Source organism: Chaetodon trifascialis, chromosome 16 (assembly GCF_039877785.1).
Source record: "Chaetodon trifascialis isolate fChaTrf1 chromosome 16, fChaTrf1.hap1, whole genome shotgun sequence".
NCBI classification, from domain to species: Eukaryota; Metazoa; Chordata; class Actinopteri; order Chaetodontiformes; family Chaetodontidae; genus Chaetodon; species Chaetodon trifascialis.
In genome coordinates, this window is record NC_092071.1 from 24,296,414 (window position 1) to 24,314,887 (window position 18,474).

The 18,474-nt window shown below is 39.4% G+C and overlaps 1 protein-coding gene across 1 annotated transcript; it reads right to left on the minus strand.

Annotated features, from left to right (window-relative positions):
* Positions 1 to 1,165: 1,165 nt before the first annotated feature.
* fez1 (fasciculation and elongation protein zeta 1 (zygin I)) lies at positions 1,166 to 17,540 on the minus strand. The gene is made up of 10 exons (XM_070982944.1): positions 16,457 to 17,540; positions 12,995 to 13,352; positions 9,587 to 9,674; positions 7,697 to 7,783; positions 6,416 to 6,581; positions 4,728 to 5,041; positions 3,543 to 3,623; positions 2,674 to 2,749; positions 2,506 to 2,571; positions 1,166 to 2,213 (listed from the first exon to the last, which is right to left on the minus strand). The coding sequence occupies exons 2-10, from the start codon at positions 13,321 to 13,323 to the stop codon at positions 2,197 to 2,199; spliced, it is 1,224 nt and encodes a 407-aa protein (XP_070839045.1). The 5' UTR covers positions 13,324 to 13,352; positions 16,457 to 17,540; the 3' UTR covers positions 1,166 to 2,196.
* Positions 17,541 to 18,474: the final 934 nt, after the last annotated feature.

Here is an 18,474-nt window from a genome sequence, read left to right on the forward strand (position 1 = left end):
TCAAGTATATGATTTGTTGCATATTTCTAGAGGTTATGATGAGATTTAAGTCAACCACCAGATGGCAGCAAATTTACTCTATCTTGAAAAGACATGAGGAGTGTTGGAGGAAGAATCTTAATGTTCCAAAAGACACTATCATCTAAATGTTGTGCTTAACCCTCCACTGCATATTGATGTCCTGAGGCTGCCAAGAGTCTCTTTGATCCTCACACACATCATTTTTTTGCACATTGTAATATTTGAACTCATGTTTCTGATGAAGCAAATGGAGAGAGAAATTGGTCTAAAGCTAATGTGGCTTTTCAAGAAACAGAGGCACATGTGATATTTAACATCTTATAATCAAGATAACTTGGGAAAATACAAGCTGATGTATGAATCTCTTAAGAAGCATCATTGATAGTTTACATATTTTATTTTTATGTTCAGTATATTCCCAGGTGATTAAATGTTTCTGTATCAAAACCATATCAAATATTATTAATAACAGTGTTCCTCCATCCATCCATCCATCCATCAATTTTCTATACCCGACTATCCCTTTTCGGGGTTGCGGGGGTGCTGCAGCCTATCCCAGCTGTCAACAGGCGAAAGGTGGGGTGCACCCTGAACCGGTTGCCAGGCGATTGCAGGGCAACATACAAAGACAAACAACTATTCACACTCACACTCACACCTACGGACAATTTAGAGTCACCAATTAACCTAATGAGCATGTTTTTGGTCTGTGGGAGGAAGCTAGAGTGCCCGGAGAGAACCCACACATGTACGGGAAGAACATGCAAACATCACACAGAAAGGTTTGATCCCCGACCCGGGGATTGACCCGGGGATTGAACCGGCGACCTTCTTGCTGTGAGGCACGTGCACTACCTGCTGCCCCACTGTGCCGCCCAACAGTGTTCCTATATATCTTAATATAACATATGTCATATTACACATGGCACATTGTTACCCTTGGACAATGAGTTGTTGTTTGCGGGGCAAATTATCAGAAGCCCTAATGTTGTCCCCCCAAAAAATATAATTCATGTAGAGTTAACTCCATTCACACATCAGTGTAAAGCTGCTTTTGCTAGTCTTCTCCGAACAGCTTATCAGCATTGATCATGTTACCTGCTGAACTTAAAGGGCAAAGAAAGAAATTAGAAAAAGCACACTCTGGTAGGGTAGAATATTTATTAGAATTTGTAATTAGTGATGTCACATTCACCTACATGGCGCAAAGGAAGTCATAAATATGGTAATATGCAAATATGCACGCCTTTATTGAAATGAGCTCATCTCACCAGGGGATGATATATCCAAGGAAAACTCAATGATACACCTCCATGTGGCTGAACAGGGTGGAATGCACAGAAGCCTGCTGCTCTGATGACACAGTAAATAATAGTAGAAAATCAGCAACAGAGTTTATATCAAATATTTAGATAGAAATGAAAAGAATTTTCAAAAAAGTCAGAAGAGCACTGGATATTCTGATAGTGAAGCATAAAGAAAAAGAAAAAAAGCTTTGTAATACACTGCACTGCACCCGTAATGGTCCTGTGTTTCTTTTCATTCACATGGAGCTACAGTACTAAGTTGGCAGAAAAAGGTGCATGGCTTTTGTATTCAAATGAATCACTGTTTTCATCTGAAACAATACAGGGAGATGATCACATGTGGATGCAGAATGGCATTTCGTGTATTTTACAATGTAGTCAATGATTAAAACAATCAACAACCCAGTGGTAAAGAGGTCAGTTTATGAAAATGTGTCAAAACTTGGCAACATTGAAATTCTGTCAGAGAAACTGTAAAGTAAAGTAAAGTAAAAAAAAGAAGGAAGAGAAAGCAATAATAACATTGTACATTCCTGTACCAAAGTGGTGTAGTGATATTTAATAGCATGTCATGCTCCATTAGTGAAGTCCTTTAAAAGTGACATTGGTCATCCCACTTGTTTAACTATTCAGATGGTGGCCATTTTGTGTCTGGCCTGAGCTTAATGTGTAGGATGGGAGAAGGTGAGCTCAGCAAAAGGCAGTAGTCATAGTTGAGGTGAATACAATAATGTCGATGGTGAGGATCCATGGTTGATAATGGTAAAAGAGGGGAGGTCATGCAGCTTGGGCCAGAGGCGAGGAGGGTTGGAAAAGCCCTCAGGGGAAGTATTCTTCGTCACACTGCGGCCTCTGGCCTGGTGGTGCTTTAGGTAGGACACAAGACTAGAGAGGACAAACAGTGCATAACCATTTGAAGTCTCCACAGAAAAAACACATTCAATAAAGCTAAGTCAATGCAGTGATTCTTTTAGCAAAATAAGGAAGTTCAACTTTACATGAATTTACTTTATTTGAAAATATTCAAATCAAACAGAAATACTGTAATCTTCAGTGTTCTGATTGTGTGGTCCTGTTCTGTGTGGTGTACCATTCAATAGAACAGGAACATTTTTATAAATGGCTGAGTTTTTCCTCACCAATCACTTTGCAGAATTATTCAAACTTGTGTGTTTACCCTTCAGTATGTAGTCAGTTAGCAGTGTAGGGACCTTCTCACTGTCCTCCTTCATGGCATAAAGAACTAGGTGGAAGAAAGAAAAGGTGTATCAGCTCTGGATATACACTTTATCCCACCCAGTAATTATTAGTAGCATTTGATGATTTGATTTGATTAGATTTTTACTTTTTGTGAGCATCTGCAGGTCGTCAACAGATGGAGGGGTGCCTTTCTTCTCATATGGAATAACTGTGTTTAGATACTGAAAACAGAGTGAGGATTCAGAGGGTTTAACCAAATTGCGATATTTGACAGTCAAGATGAATCCAGACTCTAGGACTATAGGTGTAGCCCTCCAAGAGCTGTTGCTATTGGGCGCATCACCATCGGCATGCAGAGTCAGGAGTTAGAGGCAGCTTTCTATCATTAGTGTTGACACAGCAAGTTGAGAACTTAAAGTAATAGTTCAACATTTTGGGGAATATGCTTATTTGCATTCCTGCAAAGACTTAGTTGGAAACACTGATATCTGTCTGTTTTGAAGTTGTAGGGATGAGATGATTAACTTAGCTTATGTTAGCTTTAAGTTTGGAAATTCAGGGAAACGGCAAGTCTGATTTTGTACAATGACATTTTTTTTTTGAGTTTAGTGGGCTTATAGAAATATGAAAGGAAGTGTATTTCTCAAAATGTTGAACATTTCATTTAATAGTCAATAGACTGTCAGCCTGTACACTGAAAACAATTAAGTTTTAACACGACTAAATGTAAATGCAAGTAATTAATATATGCAAGTAATTTATATGGACCAAAAGCAGGGACATTTCTTGCAGTGTATTACTTACACTATCAACAGAGATCAAATTACATACAGTAGGCTGACCATGTCTGTGACCTCAGGTGTGGATTGTACTGAGGCAATGGTCTAAGTATAAGCTGTGCAGCCAGTGGAACTGCATTGGGCTCTGTGACCTGAAGGGGCCTGGGCAAACTTAATTTCTAGCTCAGTGCTGCCATGTCACATTTCAACCTTTTCTGGAAACATTTGACCTTACCTGTTTCTCATTTCCTGTGCTTCCAAATGTCTGTCTGATGCCTGTTTGCAGGATGTTAGACAGTCCCTCCATGCTGAAACGCTGCAGGTCACACACATACCAAGACACACACACACACACACACACACATACATACACACACACACACACACACACACACACACACACACACACACACACACACACACACACGGACCATTATTACAAGCTACTCATCATTTGTTCCTTCATCAAACTGAAAGACTACCTACCACTCTGATGAAGAGTACAATCAAACCTTTCAACATATCATACAAACCATGTTATATTGCATCACCATCATTAAGCCATCTCTACCATCACACTACTTCAGTAAATCAGCCTCAGGTAACCAGCAGTCACCGGATAAAAACACTACTGCTGCATCGTATAGAGGGAAAATCCATTAGGATGTTGCTCTGCACAGAGCAGACTGGATTGGCCAGTTATTGTATGAAGACGACGGGTCACTTCCACTTTAGGATCCTTCCTGGAAGATATTTTAGAGGCTAATGGTCCTGAGATCCATTATGCTGACAGTCATTGTGAGGAAAGAGGAAGAGTTGTCAGGCACTATGGTTTTATTTTTTCTCTCATTTAACTCAACATGAAATTCTTTTAAAGGAAAATCTGATGGAGGTGGAAATACACATTTCAAATCTACTATGGACTCATTCTGCCACACACGTGCTGTATTTATCAAGCAGTGTTTGCAGGGTGTGTCTCTCTCCTCATTGCAAACACATTTAACAAAGGATCACACAAATAAAAGGAGGAGACATACCTAACAGAAGCTGATTCTGTTTTCCACTGGATTTACTGAGGTCAAGCAATTTGTGACTGTCAGTTTTCAATGCCTCTGATGGGATCTAAAAGAGCAATCAGGAATACTGGAGTGGTGGAAATGAATGTGCGCATAATGTAGGCTTGTATTTCACTGAAGTTGACTGCTTCATGAACAAATCAGGCTTTGAATACACAGGTCACAAACTGTGACCCATTGTGGCATAATTGCTATAACTCCTGTGTGATGACACTGATGAAAGTACAGGTTTGCAGAACTCATGTCTGGCATAAGTTATGGCACACACTCAGGCACACTTAGATGATATAAATAATTAAAGGTGTGTCAAGCTTTCAAGGCCAGCCCCATTTCCTGCTGCTCACCTTGACAGGCATGCTCCCTGTCTTCTCCATGGGGCCTGTGGAGCCTGTATTCCCTCCGTTCACAGATGCCATGCCTCCCCCCTGCAGGCTCAGGGCTTTGTCCCGGCGCCGACGTTTGCTGCTGTCTCGTTGCTCCTTCTGCCTGTTCTGCACCTCCATCAGGGCCGTGATGAACGTGTTCTTCACCTCTTTCTCAAACTCCAGCTCTTCACGCCGAGCCAGCTGGCTGACCAGCTCCTCTGAGTATTCACGGATGGCAGCCTCCACTCGATGCAGCAGTTCAATTAGCGCTGAGCTGGGCATCAGGCTCAGGCCTGTAGAACAGATGAACAGGGGTAAATGGACAGTTGGGTTTTATTTTTTGCAAAAGTATCCTTTCTTACTTGTGTCCTGAGACAGAATGCTAAAACATAAACTGCTGTATGTTAATGACTTGTATGCAGTTCAATCAGGGATTGTTTCATTTGAATCATTTTTAGAGGCATGAAGAGGTAATGGTATACAGTGTTTCATGAGGAAAAAGGCAAAGATTGAAGAAAAAGACTGAACTATCTATCTAACTTAATAACTATCATTATTATCATTCTAATAATAATATCATGTAAATTAATGTGTGAATTACTACAGGTGAATTATTAAATCAAAACCTGACACGTCAGGATGTCCTGGTGACTCAGTTGGTTGACGTGAATATGATCAATGATGCATGTCTCTCCAATCTCTATCCAAAAATATGACTGGAGGGCTGGATATGAGAGTAATTCTGTTGCAATAAGATGGATATATATATATATTGCAGTTTGTGCATGTTTGTCCTTGACCAGAGTGTCCATGCACTCATCGTAACTGGCCTCCACGTTGGATCGAAGGAAACGTGAACTGTACTGTACGAAACAATGACTGACAGGGATAATTACAGCTGATGTTATGGGAATATTACGTATTCCGATGAAATTAAATGAGTTTACAATCCTCCTCTGATTAACTTTTAGCAACAAACTTGGTCATCTGAAAATAATGCATTATAGTTTTAAATGACACCATTTCTGCTGTCATAAAATCAACAACTGGAGTGTATCCCATTTGTCCATTGTCCTGCTCTGGCTAATCTACACTTGGTCACCAAAAACTGCAGATTACATAAAGTTAGCAAATGGGCTTACAGTTAATTTAGTAAAGGTATTATCACATTTTAGCTAACCTGCTGACATTAGTCTGTTACTAACTTAAGTCACGTATGCATAGTAAGCTCCAGTCCATTATAAATCTGGCATAACATAACTTGCACTAAGTAAATGATCAAATTAACGTTGAAATAAAATAAAAGTTACTGTGAAAACATGAAAATTAGAGAGACTCATTTGAGAAGGGCCTCATTTTGGTATTTTATTGGTGTTTAGCAATATGCTTGAAGGAAAAATATTAATTGTAACCTTAAGGGTACTGATATTAGAGGGACTGATCACCCTGATGGCAAACTATGCAGTTTCGTTGGCCAGAAGAAAAAAAAAAAAAGTAATTTTATTGCAATTAAGCAAGTCTACATGGAACAGAGTTTTAGCAGGAATGTAGCCTCTTCACGTCCTAGACAAAATGAACAAATCTTGCTAAAACTGCTGCCCAAGTGTCAGTCAGAAAGCTGCATTAATTAAAAAAAAAAATGTAGCATGGATTATTTCAGGTATTACCTTCATAGGAGCAGTTGTTGTTGGAGGCCTGTGATAGCTGTTTGATCTCCTCCAGCAGGGAGGGGTTGGTCCTTGAGGAGCAGCGACTGCTCTCCTCTTCATCCTCCTCCTCAGTTTCACCAGGATCTGGAGAGTTCTCCATCATCTCAACTATCTCCTCAATGACCTTGAAGAGAGAAGAGAGAGAGTAAGAGGCAAGATAGATACACTGATAAAGGGAGACAAGTGGATGGACAGGAAAGAGATTAGGAGACAGGGGTAAGTACACAAACTAACCATCAATTTGTATGTACATTGTGGCCACTAAAATGCCAACAGCCTTCTTTTTAAGTGTACATATACTTTAATCCATTACTGATGTGTACACAGGCTTCAGCAATGTATGGCAAAGGAAGAAATTGATTTAGGCATGAGTCTATCTAAACTCCAGTACCAGTATGATATGAGCAGTCCAACACTGTCACAAATGACATCAGTAGTTTTACTGGAGATAATAAAGAGCCTTTTCCAAACAAATGGGGCTGTATGAAAAAAGGACTGAAGAAACACATAGTCTGTAACTTAAAGGTAATACAGTGCATACACACACATATCCACATTGTTAATCTATGTAAAGATTACCTTGGTAGAAGGGACTGAAACTAACAAAATGGGAATGCCAAATGTAGCCACGCAAAGGTTGTCTTTGGAGTTCCTCAGGGGCCTATTCTTGATCCTTTACTGTTTTTAATCTCACTTTGTTATGCAGACAATATGTTATATTGGTCCATAAAATCATTAGACATGAGGCTAGAAATTTAGATAACATCTTTCTGTGATGGTGATGGATAAACCCTTATACATGCCTTGGCCACCTAGGTTAGCTGCATTCCTCAATTAACTGCTTTCCTTATCAGATCTAGAAAATTTGAGCTCATTTCCCCACATTCTGACCTCCTTGTAGTGGTTGGTGTGTGATGTTTGCAGTTGATTTTAAAATGTTACCATTTCTTTTGAAGGCACTACTAGGCCTTGACCCATCCTGCATAATCCAATGAAAAAGAATGAGTCTGACTGGAAAAGGCGCTACTTCACAAATACCTAAGATATGCTTTGGTAAATCCAACAAATAAAATGATTGCACACAAATGCATGTTGATAGAAAAGGCAGGCAAAAGATCAAACATGCAGGCTCCATGTTGAGACATGCCTCATGTTACACAGCCTTTTTTTTCTAATTATCAAAAGCAGGAGATAAACTGCTGTTTGATCTAAAACTCTGTGTCACAAACATATGCACACCTGATCAGCTGTGATGAGAGGCTCTTCATTCAGGCAGTTGGCGTTGTCATTTTTCTCATTCATCTCCTCCTCTTCTTTTTCGTGGATCTGCAGCAAAATTTGAGACAAACATGAGAAGCAAGCAACAAAGAGATAGTTGTTACAGTGTATCTTACTGAGAAAAGGAGGCAAGAGTCAAAACTCCCTATGTGCATTTAGAGTACTAAACTAAATCCACACCAATTTTCCAAAAGAATGGGACCAGTGCCCAGGAGGGAGATATCAGATATCACTGCACTCATTCGAAAGCCCCACTCTTAAATATTCTAAAGCTTTTATATTATTTAGTGTCACTAAACATACACACACACACACACACACACACACACACACACACACACACACACACACACACACAAAACCTATTTAGTTTTCTATTTGTAAAAGTTTTTAATAGTTTATACCACATTTATTTATCTATTTATTATGTATATATTCTATAATATTTGACTTTCATGTCATTTTGATAGTGAAATTAATAATAATTTGTGAAATCTGTGACATTGTCTCAAGGGATGGCAATGTTGGTCCAGACATTTATGGTTCCATAATTCCATATAGCACCAGCATCACACCTAAATTGTAGTTTGTCGAACACTTGAAAGGTTTATGACAAAATCCTGCAAAACTAATTCCCATCTACTTAGCAGTTAGCACTAATTAGCAAACGCTAGCATGGTAAAATACTAAACTAAGATGTGAATATGATAAACATTTCCATACTAAACATCAGCTTGTTAACATTGCCATTGTAAACTGTGGCTTTCATGCAGCATAATAGTGAGGCAGTTCATGAGAGATTTGCTATTTGCTGAAAAATCTACTGTGGCTGTGCTTTATGTTTGTGGTATGCTTGGAATAAACAAAGAACCTGGTTAGAACAATGCAGTATTCACAGAAAAAAGGAAAATTGCTTTATCTGACTGCCCTAAAGGGGAGCTGTCGTTTGTGAAATATTTACTGTTGGACTGTTTTGGTATAACCCTTAAATTACAAGGAATTTCAACAGCTCGACTGAAGACAGGATGTAGGTGAATATGAACAACCCTCGCCCTCTGGGGTGTAAACGTCTGCTCTGGCCTTGACCAGCCAAAACACGGCCTAGACTGCTAAGTGCCTGCTGTCCAGCTGTATGTGACAGGCAATTAAGAGAGGAGACCTCTGCTGAATGGAAGACCAGTCAAGGTTGGTCGAGCATGTCTTCAAGTGTCAGCATGAGAATAAGCCTCAGAAAGAATGAACCAGTTAGCTACTCAGTTTGGCACACGAAAATGAGAAATAATAATATATGAGATACTTTCTTTTACAGCCATTTAACACCTTGAAAAACAGTATTTTCTCCTATGTAAATTAGCAGAACAGGCATTAGTGAACATTTATTATATAGCCAGTAGAAATACATGTAAATGTAAATGTACATGTCCATTTTCATCTGCAAAGGTGAAGTAAAGGAAAAGGTGACCGTGAGAGCAATTTTCTGGGGCTATAAGCATATTTCACTGGGCCAGACTTCTTAGCTTAATAAAATTGTACTCAAATGAGGAAATAAACATTACAGTTGATCATAGAATATGTTTCTCATTTGTGATGCAACAATTTTGATACAGTAAATGTAAACCAAATATAAGATAAGAATGTCCGAATAAGGAATAAACAGGACGCTACAGTAAAGTTGAATAAGAGACCATAAAACACCTTTACTCAGAAAATCAAGTTCATGTTTATGCAGCTAAAGAACATAAAAACCAAATTAAGTAAAAAACAGAGTTTACTCATTATTGATTGTTTTACAAATCTAATAGGACATTTCCCAGATCTAAACCAAATAGAAAGATGTGGAGTGATATGTACCTCCTTGTCAGAAAGATTGCCGTTGAGTCCCTCCGAAGCAGGGACGTCCCACGTGGAGATGTAGTTATCAGTTAGAGCGTCCCACACACTGCAAAACAACACACAGACATACAAACATGCAAGCAAGGAGAACTTTCAAAATACTCAACTTTCTCAAACACTCAAGCATCAAAACAATATCTTGGCCTCAGCTCTAAAGGCTGTCTGCTATTTTAAGCTGGTGTGTCCACACACGTTGTAGTTAGACAGTTATATAACAGCATTAAACACTAGTTTGGGGTATTTTATCTTGTCTTCAGCAGTCTGCAACTCAGTCAATATTTCAATGTGGCAAGTCAATGATGGTGGTAAATATGCAGAACTGAAGGCTGCAGAGGAACAATGCACAGCAGAAAAAAACACAGCTTACTACTCAGTAAAAGGTATCCTTAGCAGAGAGTTAAATAAAGCGCCTCACATCATTGCACCAGAGGTCTCTGAATGTAACCCGGCGCAAGTGTCTGTCTGAGGGAGGAATGACATCAAACTGGGAGAGAAGTCTCCTTTGTGTTTTTTCCTCCTCCACTCAGAGGTTGGCTCAGGCCTGTTGCCCTGCTCCCAGTGGCACTGCCCAGACCCGGACGCACAGTGGACACCATTCAGCTCACAGCTTACCTCACCAGCCATGCCTGCACGCCATGACTGAATGCACCAGCACATAAACTTGGACAAAGTTTCAATACACTTAACCCAAGATGAAAACTGAGCTACAAGGAATGCTGTCATTGACGGGGAGCAAAATAAAATGGACCATCTAAAAAATTAAACATTTTCCCCATCAGAGAGAAGAATTCTCAGCAGTAAATTTGTTGCTATAGTGTTGCCACTACTATTGTCATTTACACCTTGAAAAAACTTGATAGATACCATGTTTATGGAGAGGTTGCTTGCTTTTGTTTGTTTTGATGTGTTATTACCCTTTAAAACAGTTTGTATGAGAGTGTGCTATAGAAATAACCTTGAATTCAGAAAGATGCTGAATTTTAAAGCGCATTCATGTTTAGCAGAACAAAAGCACACAAAAGCACTGCTGATACATATAAAATACTGCAGCTGTTCTAAACTTCTATCATCACATCTTAAAGGAGAAATGTGTAGTAATACCACTTCTAATAAAAAATAGTGAAGCTAGAATTGAAACTTACCACTTACAGCTGGCTAAAACATTATAGCATCAGTTTGACATGTTGGGAAATGTTACTTTCTTGCCAACAGTTAGATGAGAATACCGCTAACACTCTGTCTGTCTGTCTGTCTGTCTGTCTGTCTGTCTGTCTGTCTGTCTGTCTGTGAATTCAATATGAAGCTACAGCCAGAAGCCAGTTAGCTTAGCTTAGCATAAATACAGGAAACAGTGGGAAACAACTAGCTCTATCAAAAGGTAAAAATGGGCCAGGCTAATCATTCAGTCTTTTTTTTTTTTTTTTTTTTTTTGTGAAGCTAAGTTAATAGCCTGCTGGCTGTAGATTTATATACTGTATAAGGGACAATAGTGAAATTGGTCTTCTTATCTGAGTCTATTCCCCCAAATATCAAACTTTTCCTTTAACTGACTCTGAACACTTGATATGAAAAAAACCCACCTCTTTAAGAGAGTATAATCAGTAATAAGCACAGTGCAAACAACAACAACAACAACACATGAACAGCACATGCTGCATGCATAATACAGAGACACAGTTTGGTTATCTGGCCAGCGGGAACTGGAACTCCATGTTAGAAAGCTGTCCTGCTGTGCTTGTTGGCCTGTAGCCACTAAAGAGAAATCATGCTTATTATGTTTATTATTATTATTATTATGCTTATTATACTTCTTCGTCATCTTGTCTGTCTTTATTATATCTGCGTTTCTAATCAGGAAACTGCAGGGATTAGACCAAAATGTATGACAAACTGGTGTTAACCAAACATCATGTAGATTATATCTGCCTCTCCAGTTGTAAACAAATCACTTTATATTTTTCCAATACACCAAAACACAACACAAGGTCCTCAGTGTTCCTAACATCAGTACTGTTGAAGTTTCTATCAATGGTTTTCTATGTCAAAGTACCACTAGGGTGAATAAATAACATGTGAATAAGACTTACTTCATGGAAATCACAGCATGGATTGTTATTTGCCAGTGTTGGGATTAAATAAAGAGGAGGAATGATGAGACATTGTCAGTGGGACAAAAACTCAAGAAGATTTGGGGAACATTGTGAATATCTGACCTCACCATGTATATACTGGTTTCCTTATTTGTGCCACAAGAAAGCAGTGTATGACTTTGGGCTTGTATCTTGGTCATAACATGCAGACCAGTGTAGTGCTGCAGAACTCACATCCACCCACAGTCCCTTGTTCTGTGCTATATGATCAAAGCTTTATTCATCACTACGGACTCGCTTTAACATCAATTTAATGTTGAAAAAATCCTTCCTTTCCAAAACTCTCCTCTCACACCTACAGTCAGACTATTCTTAGCATGATTCATATCCACACAGTGTGAGGATGTGTGTGTTTCCGCCTCAGAGCCTGCAAGCAAAGAGAGGAGGATCTGGCAGTCAGTTGGTGGAGAGGCAGAGACAGACTGACAGAGCCAGAGCCAACTGAGGCGAACAGCACTGCACATTGAATAATTCAGCATGCAGTCTGACTGTGGTGCTGGGGAGGGTGGGGTCATGCTGCTGATTGACTGCTTGTTGTGGATGTTGCGGTCTGCGTGTGGAAATATTTTGGCTTTTGTCATGTGTGACATGCTGAACTGCTGAGCCACTGTTTTGCCCTTGAGAATGTGTTGTGATGACATTATGGGCAGCAGAGTGAGAAGGCGAGTGTGTAACTAACATAAAGGTCTAGAGGAATAATTATTTATGCTGGGAGTATGTCTGTGGTACTTTATTATCCCAGTATGTTTGTTGTCATTTCTATCGGTTTATTATATTCATGAAGCCCAAGGGGTGCATCACACAGTCCAAATGCTACCAAATGTTGGACTTTTACTGAAAAGTTCAAATATTCCAATGCAGTAAAAAAAAAAGTTAGTTCAATTATCTGTTAACAAAGGTCTGAAGAAGCTTAAGTTATTTTAGATACTTTCTGTATATTCATATTGTTATAACATACTGTAGGATGCTGTTTGTAATGTCAAGTTATTTGTATTTTTAAACCATAAGTACTGATACAAGTGCTTTTTGGACTGTGAGTCCTGGCAGTGCTAGTTTAGGTATGTCCCTTGACTGAACAGTATCAGATTTATTAAGACCTCAGTTGTGCATGTTGCAGACTTGAAAATACATTTTAACATGCCACTGAAATTGCAAGGGGTTTCTGATGTTTTTTTATACTATTGTGGTCACAACTGTTATAACTGTGGTCACTTACTCTTCATCCTGCAGCCTCTCCTCATCCTCCTGGTTGTGTGACTGGTTGCGTATGGGTGCCAGGCCCTCCGTCTTGGTGTTGTAATTGTGGAAGCAGACATTGAGCTTTTCATCAAACTCATTGACCAGGTCTTCCATTGACTTGAAGCTCATCATCTCAGAGAAGTTCTCCAGCTCAGAGAAGTCCTCGCGCGTGATGGAGGCAAGGGGAAGGGTGGTGGTGGTGGTGGAGTAAGAGGAGTGGTTGAGCGCTGGGTGGTCTAGTTCTTCCACACGGCATGGCCGGAGGTCATCAAACTCCTCATCCAAACACACGAGAGGGGCTTCCATGGCGTCCCCTGTATGTTAATCTCTGGGCCCTGCACAAACAGAGTGGTGGTGATGTAGTGTTTAATGCACTCAGTTCGCTAAATCAGCATGATGTTTTAAGTCTCATCAGCATCTCCTTTAATGGGGCAAGGCTACTGCTGCAGCAAATGTGTTTAGGAGGAGAAACAGACAAAGATAAAGCACAAAAGTCTGAACCTGTTCCCATCTGTTAGATTGACCAATATCCCAGAAGGATATATCTGGCATCTCCTAAATCACGTGTGCCTCACCTCATGTGGAATGGCACCATGTTGTCTAGACAAAGAGGAGATGGAGGTAGATGTGCCAGAAGGGGACCAAGTCCCGAAGGGAACCCAACCAGTTGGCTTTACTGGTAAACCACAGTTAATTTAGTACCTCTACAGGGATTTAACTGATGAGGTTTCCAAGACTGTGGGACAAGAAATTACACAACACAATATATTAGAGGCTATTTTCTAGTGCTTTAAAGGTTTAATAAATCTGTGTGCAAGAATGTATTCCTCATTTAATTGTGTCAGATAATTATAATGCTGCTCTGAGAATACTTCAAATGCAATTACGTGAATCAATTGTAAAAATTAATATACCTCTATTGGTAGATTTTAACAGCATCACAGAACTTTTGGGGTTCTGGGATACACTTAAGCTTCAAAATCATTTCAAAATACATCTGGAAAGGTAAGAAGCCTAAATGTGGCACCTTACAAAGAGACAGTGGTTCAGGTGGCCTGGGGTCTTTTATTTTTATTCTAATACCTTCATTGTATATTTCAATGAGCCTGACAAATAAGACAGCTTGGCACACCATTGACAGGAATATAGTTAAACCTTTGTACTTACAAGACATCATATATTCAAATGTTCCCCTCAAAGTCAAGCTAAAATTGGTGGAACTGTATCCGATTATCAGTTTGTTCTATGTCTCAGAAAGATATGAAGCCCCTACAGTAATATCATTCTCAGTTTCTTTTTTTCAATAATAGGTTAGAATTAACTGGTGGAAAGGCTTTTTCTCTGCCACAGTGGAGTGACAAAGGAGTTCAAACACTCTCAGATAAGACATGAACTTAGTACATTCCAAGATCCAAAAATTATTCTTCTTACTATTCTTTGTTTCTCTATTTGCAAGTCATGTCATCACTGCATGCGTATGTTGTCAAATGGCGGATTGAATTAGTATAAAAAAAATCTAAATAGAATTTCTGTTACATCTTACAAACAGTTAATACTTTGGACAGTTTGGGATAAAGCTAAACTTACTACTTTTTAATGCTTTAATTAATGAAAGTTTGGAAAACCATTAAATTTTCAGCTGGTCCATCCTCTGATTGTATATCAAAGTTGTTCTCCATCGTGTGAGTCATGCTCCTATGGTATTGGGACATATTATCACATGGTTTGGGAATGCCAATAACTCTCCATGTGTTGGAAAGAGGTAAGTGTGAATTAATGTTAAATTATAGGTACAAATATTCCATGGTCTCAAACTGCCCTGTTCTTTTAAATGATGATTCTTTGTTTAGGTTTGGCTAATTATTATAGAATGAATGAAATCATCAGAGATCACAGGAATGGCATACACCAAGAGAAAGCAGCTCAGAGTGATTCAAGAAATTGATGCTGATGGATATTTTTTATTTGACTGTTATAATAATAATAATAATAATAATAATAATAATAATAATAATAATAATAATAATAATAATAATAATAGTTTTGACTGTACTTAAAGCACATGGATAAAAAAAAAGTCCTGAAACATGAGGGTCAAATGGCCATCACTATTTGAAAATTTCACAAATCAACAGAAATGAAAGGGTGTAAACCTGACTTACTGTAATGCTGCAGACTTTTAAGAGAAGTTGTGCCTCGGTCAGGTTGTCAGACGCCACTTAATTACAGCAGTGAGGCCTAAATTTCATCCTTTATCTCTTTGTTGCATAAGTGGATGAGCATAGAGGAGTCCTTTTAAAAACAAGCTTGTGCAAGCCTCTTCCTGCTCATCACACCACTCAGCAAAGTGCTGCTCCATCAGCGGCCGGATACTGTTTTTCACAACCTCATCCGCTCTCTCAGCTTCTTCCTATCTGTACTGCTGCTGCTTTTTTGTTGCTCAACACTTATTTCTAATTTCTCTGCTGAGAAAAGGACTCCATGTTGAATGACTCGTCGCAGCAGAGAAATGAAACACCCCCTTTATGTGACAGTGACTGACAACAGATCCAATTTTGGTCTCCACAAATAAGGAACATAGACATGGAAATTAGTAGCTGATTCTAACCTTGCCACAGGGCTCTTTACAAGAGGTGCTGATGCACTGTTTGAAAATTTGGCAGGATGAAAGATCACAAATTCAATTTCTTAATAACTGTTTCCATTCACACTGTAGGTTTTCTATTTTCAGTTGATTTAGCAAAATGGATGTGGGAAAACTCGTAAAAGGGACATATGAAATCACAGCATCCACACTGCTAGCAGGATGGATTGAGTGAAGGTGTATGAAATGTGCAGGTATTGAATGTCTGCATAGTGTGTGTTTGGGACATGTGTCAGCGTTTTTTGTATGTGACCTTCACAGAGAGTGGTGGTGGTCTCAGGTGTGTGTCCATGCTCCCCAAGCATGCAGGTATGGCCAATCACACAAGCTCATCAGAGGTCATTTAATGCAATGGAGCCAAATAACTCACCCCATTTTACTGTAGGGGGAACAACTGAAAGACAAATCGAACACCAATTCCATTGCAGATTTTGAAAGCATTTTTTTTCTATTTAGTGACACCAAGCAAGAATGTAATCATATTTGTATTGAAAATGCCTGTAAAATCATTAGGATATTATCCCACATAAATATAATTGAAATGGACTCCACATCAAATCAATTTTGAGGTAGAAATGGAAATCAAGCCAGTGCATGTCATCAGCTCATCAGAGGCAGAAAAAAGGAGAGTGGGGGAGGGAGAGAAGAGCAGCGAGCAGAGAAGAAGGAGAGATGGAGGATACCATGGTTACAAGCCAAAGATGGAGGAAAGATGATGCACAGCAAAGACCTCCATGAGGTCAGGAATAGGAGAATGAACAGCAGGGGGATAGGTAGAGCAGGAAGACAGATTACCTGGAGTAAATGTGCCGCTGTTGTTATGGCTTGGCGTGAAGGCAGGGTCTTCTCAGACAAGTAGAATCCTAAGCTTCCCTCTGCTGCAAAACCCACTGATGAGCAGGAGATACATTCATTTCAGGGTGAAAGAGAGAGGAAAAAATTAAGTAGGTAAAGATGGCAGCGTGGTCTTAACTTTGGTCCGTATCCCTTCCCTCACCCGTTAGCCCACAGCCACCCTTATCTGTCCTCCCACAGCCCGTTGTTTTCCAATCAATAGGCAGTCAGCCCAGCTCACACAGAGCCTGCGCACTGCCAGGCCTCTGACGATATCAGCTTCCCCCCTCCCTTTCCTCCCTCACTATCCTCTCTTTCTCCCTTTGTCCCTGCCTCCTCCCTCCCTCTCTGCACGCATTAATTCCCCAATATTCATGAGGAGGGAACGAGGAGTGGCAGGAGGTTTGGGGGAAGGTGTTCTGTAGGAAGGTAGCACATTGTTTATCTGTCTACATTGTACATTAAACCCTATTTACTATATCACTAGTTTCCCTAATGTACCACTCTGAAAACATAAAAGGATACACATCAAACCAAACATACAAGACTGAATGGTGTGTATCATATAACATTATGCTCGGCAATTTAACATTATTAACCAGACAAGGACCAAGAAGAGTTTTGGGCCCACTTCTCTTACAATGCCAAGAAGTGCCCCAATATCTGTTTGAACAGAAGGCCAGGCTGTTGTCATCAGCGGACAAGAGACACAGTGGCACACTGGAGAACACAAATCATCATATTTTCTATGAATTTCATGAGTTCCATGCAATTTCTAAGTGATCCTGTTTTGTTTGTGATGTATTTGATCTGGTGACTGTTTGTTTGATGGACTGATTATCTGAATTGGTTGTACATGTGGATCATCATTTTTCTGCCACTTTTTTAATATAGAGTTAAGCTCAAATAGCTCCTCATTTGTAGGCAGCTATGAAAGTGAAATATGAAACTCCTGGAATTCATAACAAAATGTAATGGAATATGTACCTGCATACATAGCCTAGCACATAATAATGCCATTGACCCTCCAATCCCTGAATGCCACATCAGTACAAGTAAATTCAAAGATTATAAAACACAGCAAAATGAGCATCCCATTGACATGAATTCAATATAAGACAATATGTAAAAATAGATGCTAATGAAAAATGTCAAATCATTGTGAATGTATTATTGACCCCCCCCTTCCTTCAGAGCCTGTGCTTCAAAATCTGTGCAATCCCTGGTTTCAATCTATGGTCAGAGTTTAGACCTCCTGTCGAAAAGCCTCAGCTGTAGCAGTGTAAACATGCACTCACATAACAGTTCACATGTTATTATCACACCCAGAGTGCACTCAGACCGAGGAAAAAATATAATATGGGTATCTCTGAGTCTGGAAAATCCAGCTCTCAGATATGAGCAGATTTGACAGATTAAGGTTTTTACAGCCTGATGGGTTTGTGAGAATTGAGAAAATAAGCAGTCAGTGAGGATACGTTCATGATGCACACACTTCCTTGATATATTTCAAACAGTGATTGTATGATGTACTTTGGATTTTTTCCTGTGACTCCACTGATGAAAATACCACTACATATTTCCTAGTTTCTGATTAAGAACAACCGAAAAATAATCAGTGAAAAAAAGTGTTTTTGTCTTTCCAAAATAGACCCCATAGTTTTAGAAATTGATAAGTAGATCTAACAGGCGAAGAAAAAGAGAGAAGCCGCAAACTGACTCCCTGAGCACATGACGTCAGCACACAGAAGGTGCTGTGCCTATCTGCTCCGTTAAAGATGCTCTACACTGTAAAAAAAATAAAAATCTCACATCACAGAACATGTTGGACCCACTATACATATCTAAAAACACACATTACAAACACACAAATTTCATCATAATCAGTGTGAAATAAACATCAGTACCATCCAGAGTAAACACCAACTTCATCAGTCTCTGTAAGCAGGTCATCCTCACACAGCAAGAAATGGGGAAAA

Coding starts and splice junctions, on each gene's coding strand:
- fez1 (XM_070982944.1), bottom strand. CDS start 13,323: ATGGAAGCCCCTCTCGTGTGTTTGGATGAGGAGTTTGATGACCTCCGG. Junction 7,784..9,586: donor GCAATCTTTCTGACAAGGAG/GTACATATCACT, acceptor ATTTTGCTGCAG/ATCCACGAAAAAGAAGAGGA. Junction 2,750..3,542: donor GCACAGGAAATGAGAAACAG/GTAAGGTCAAAT, acceptor CTCTGTTTTCAG/TATCTAAACACAGTTATTCC.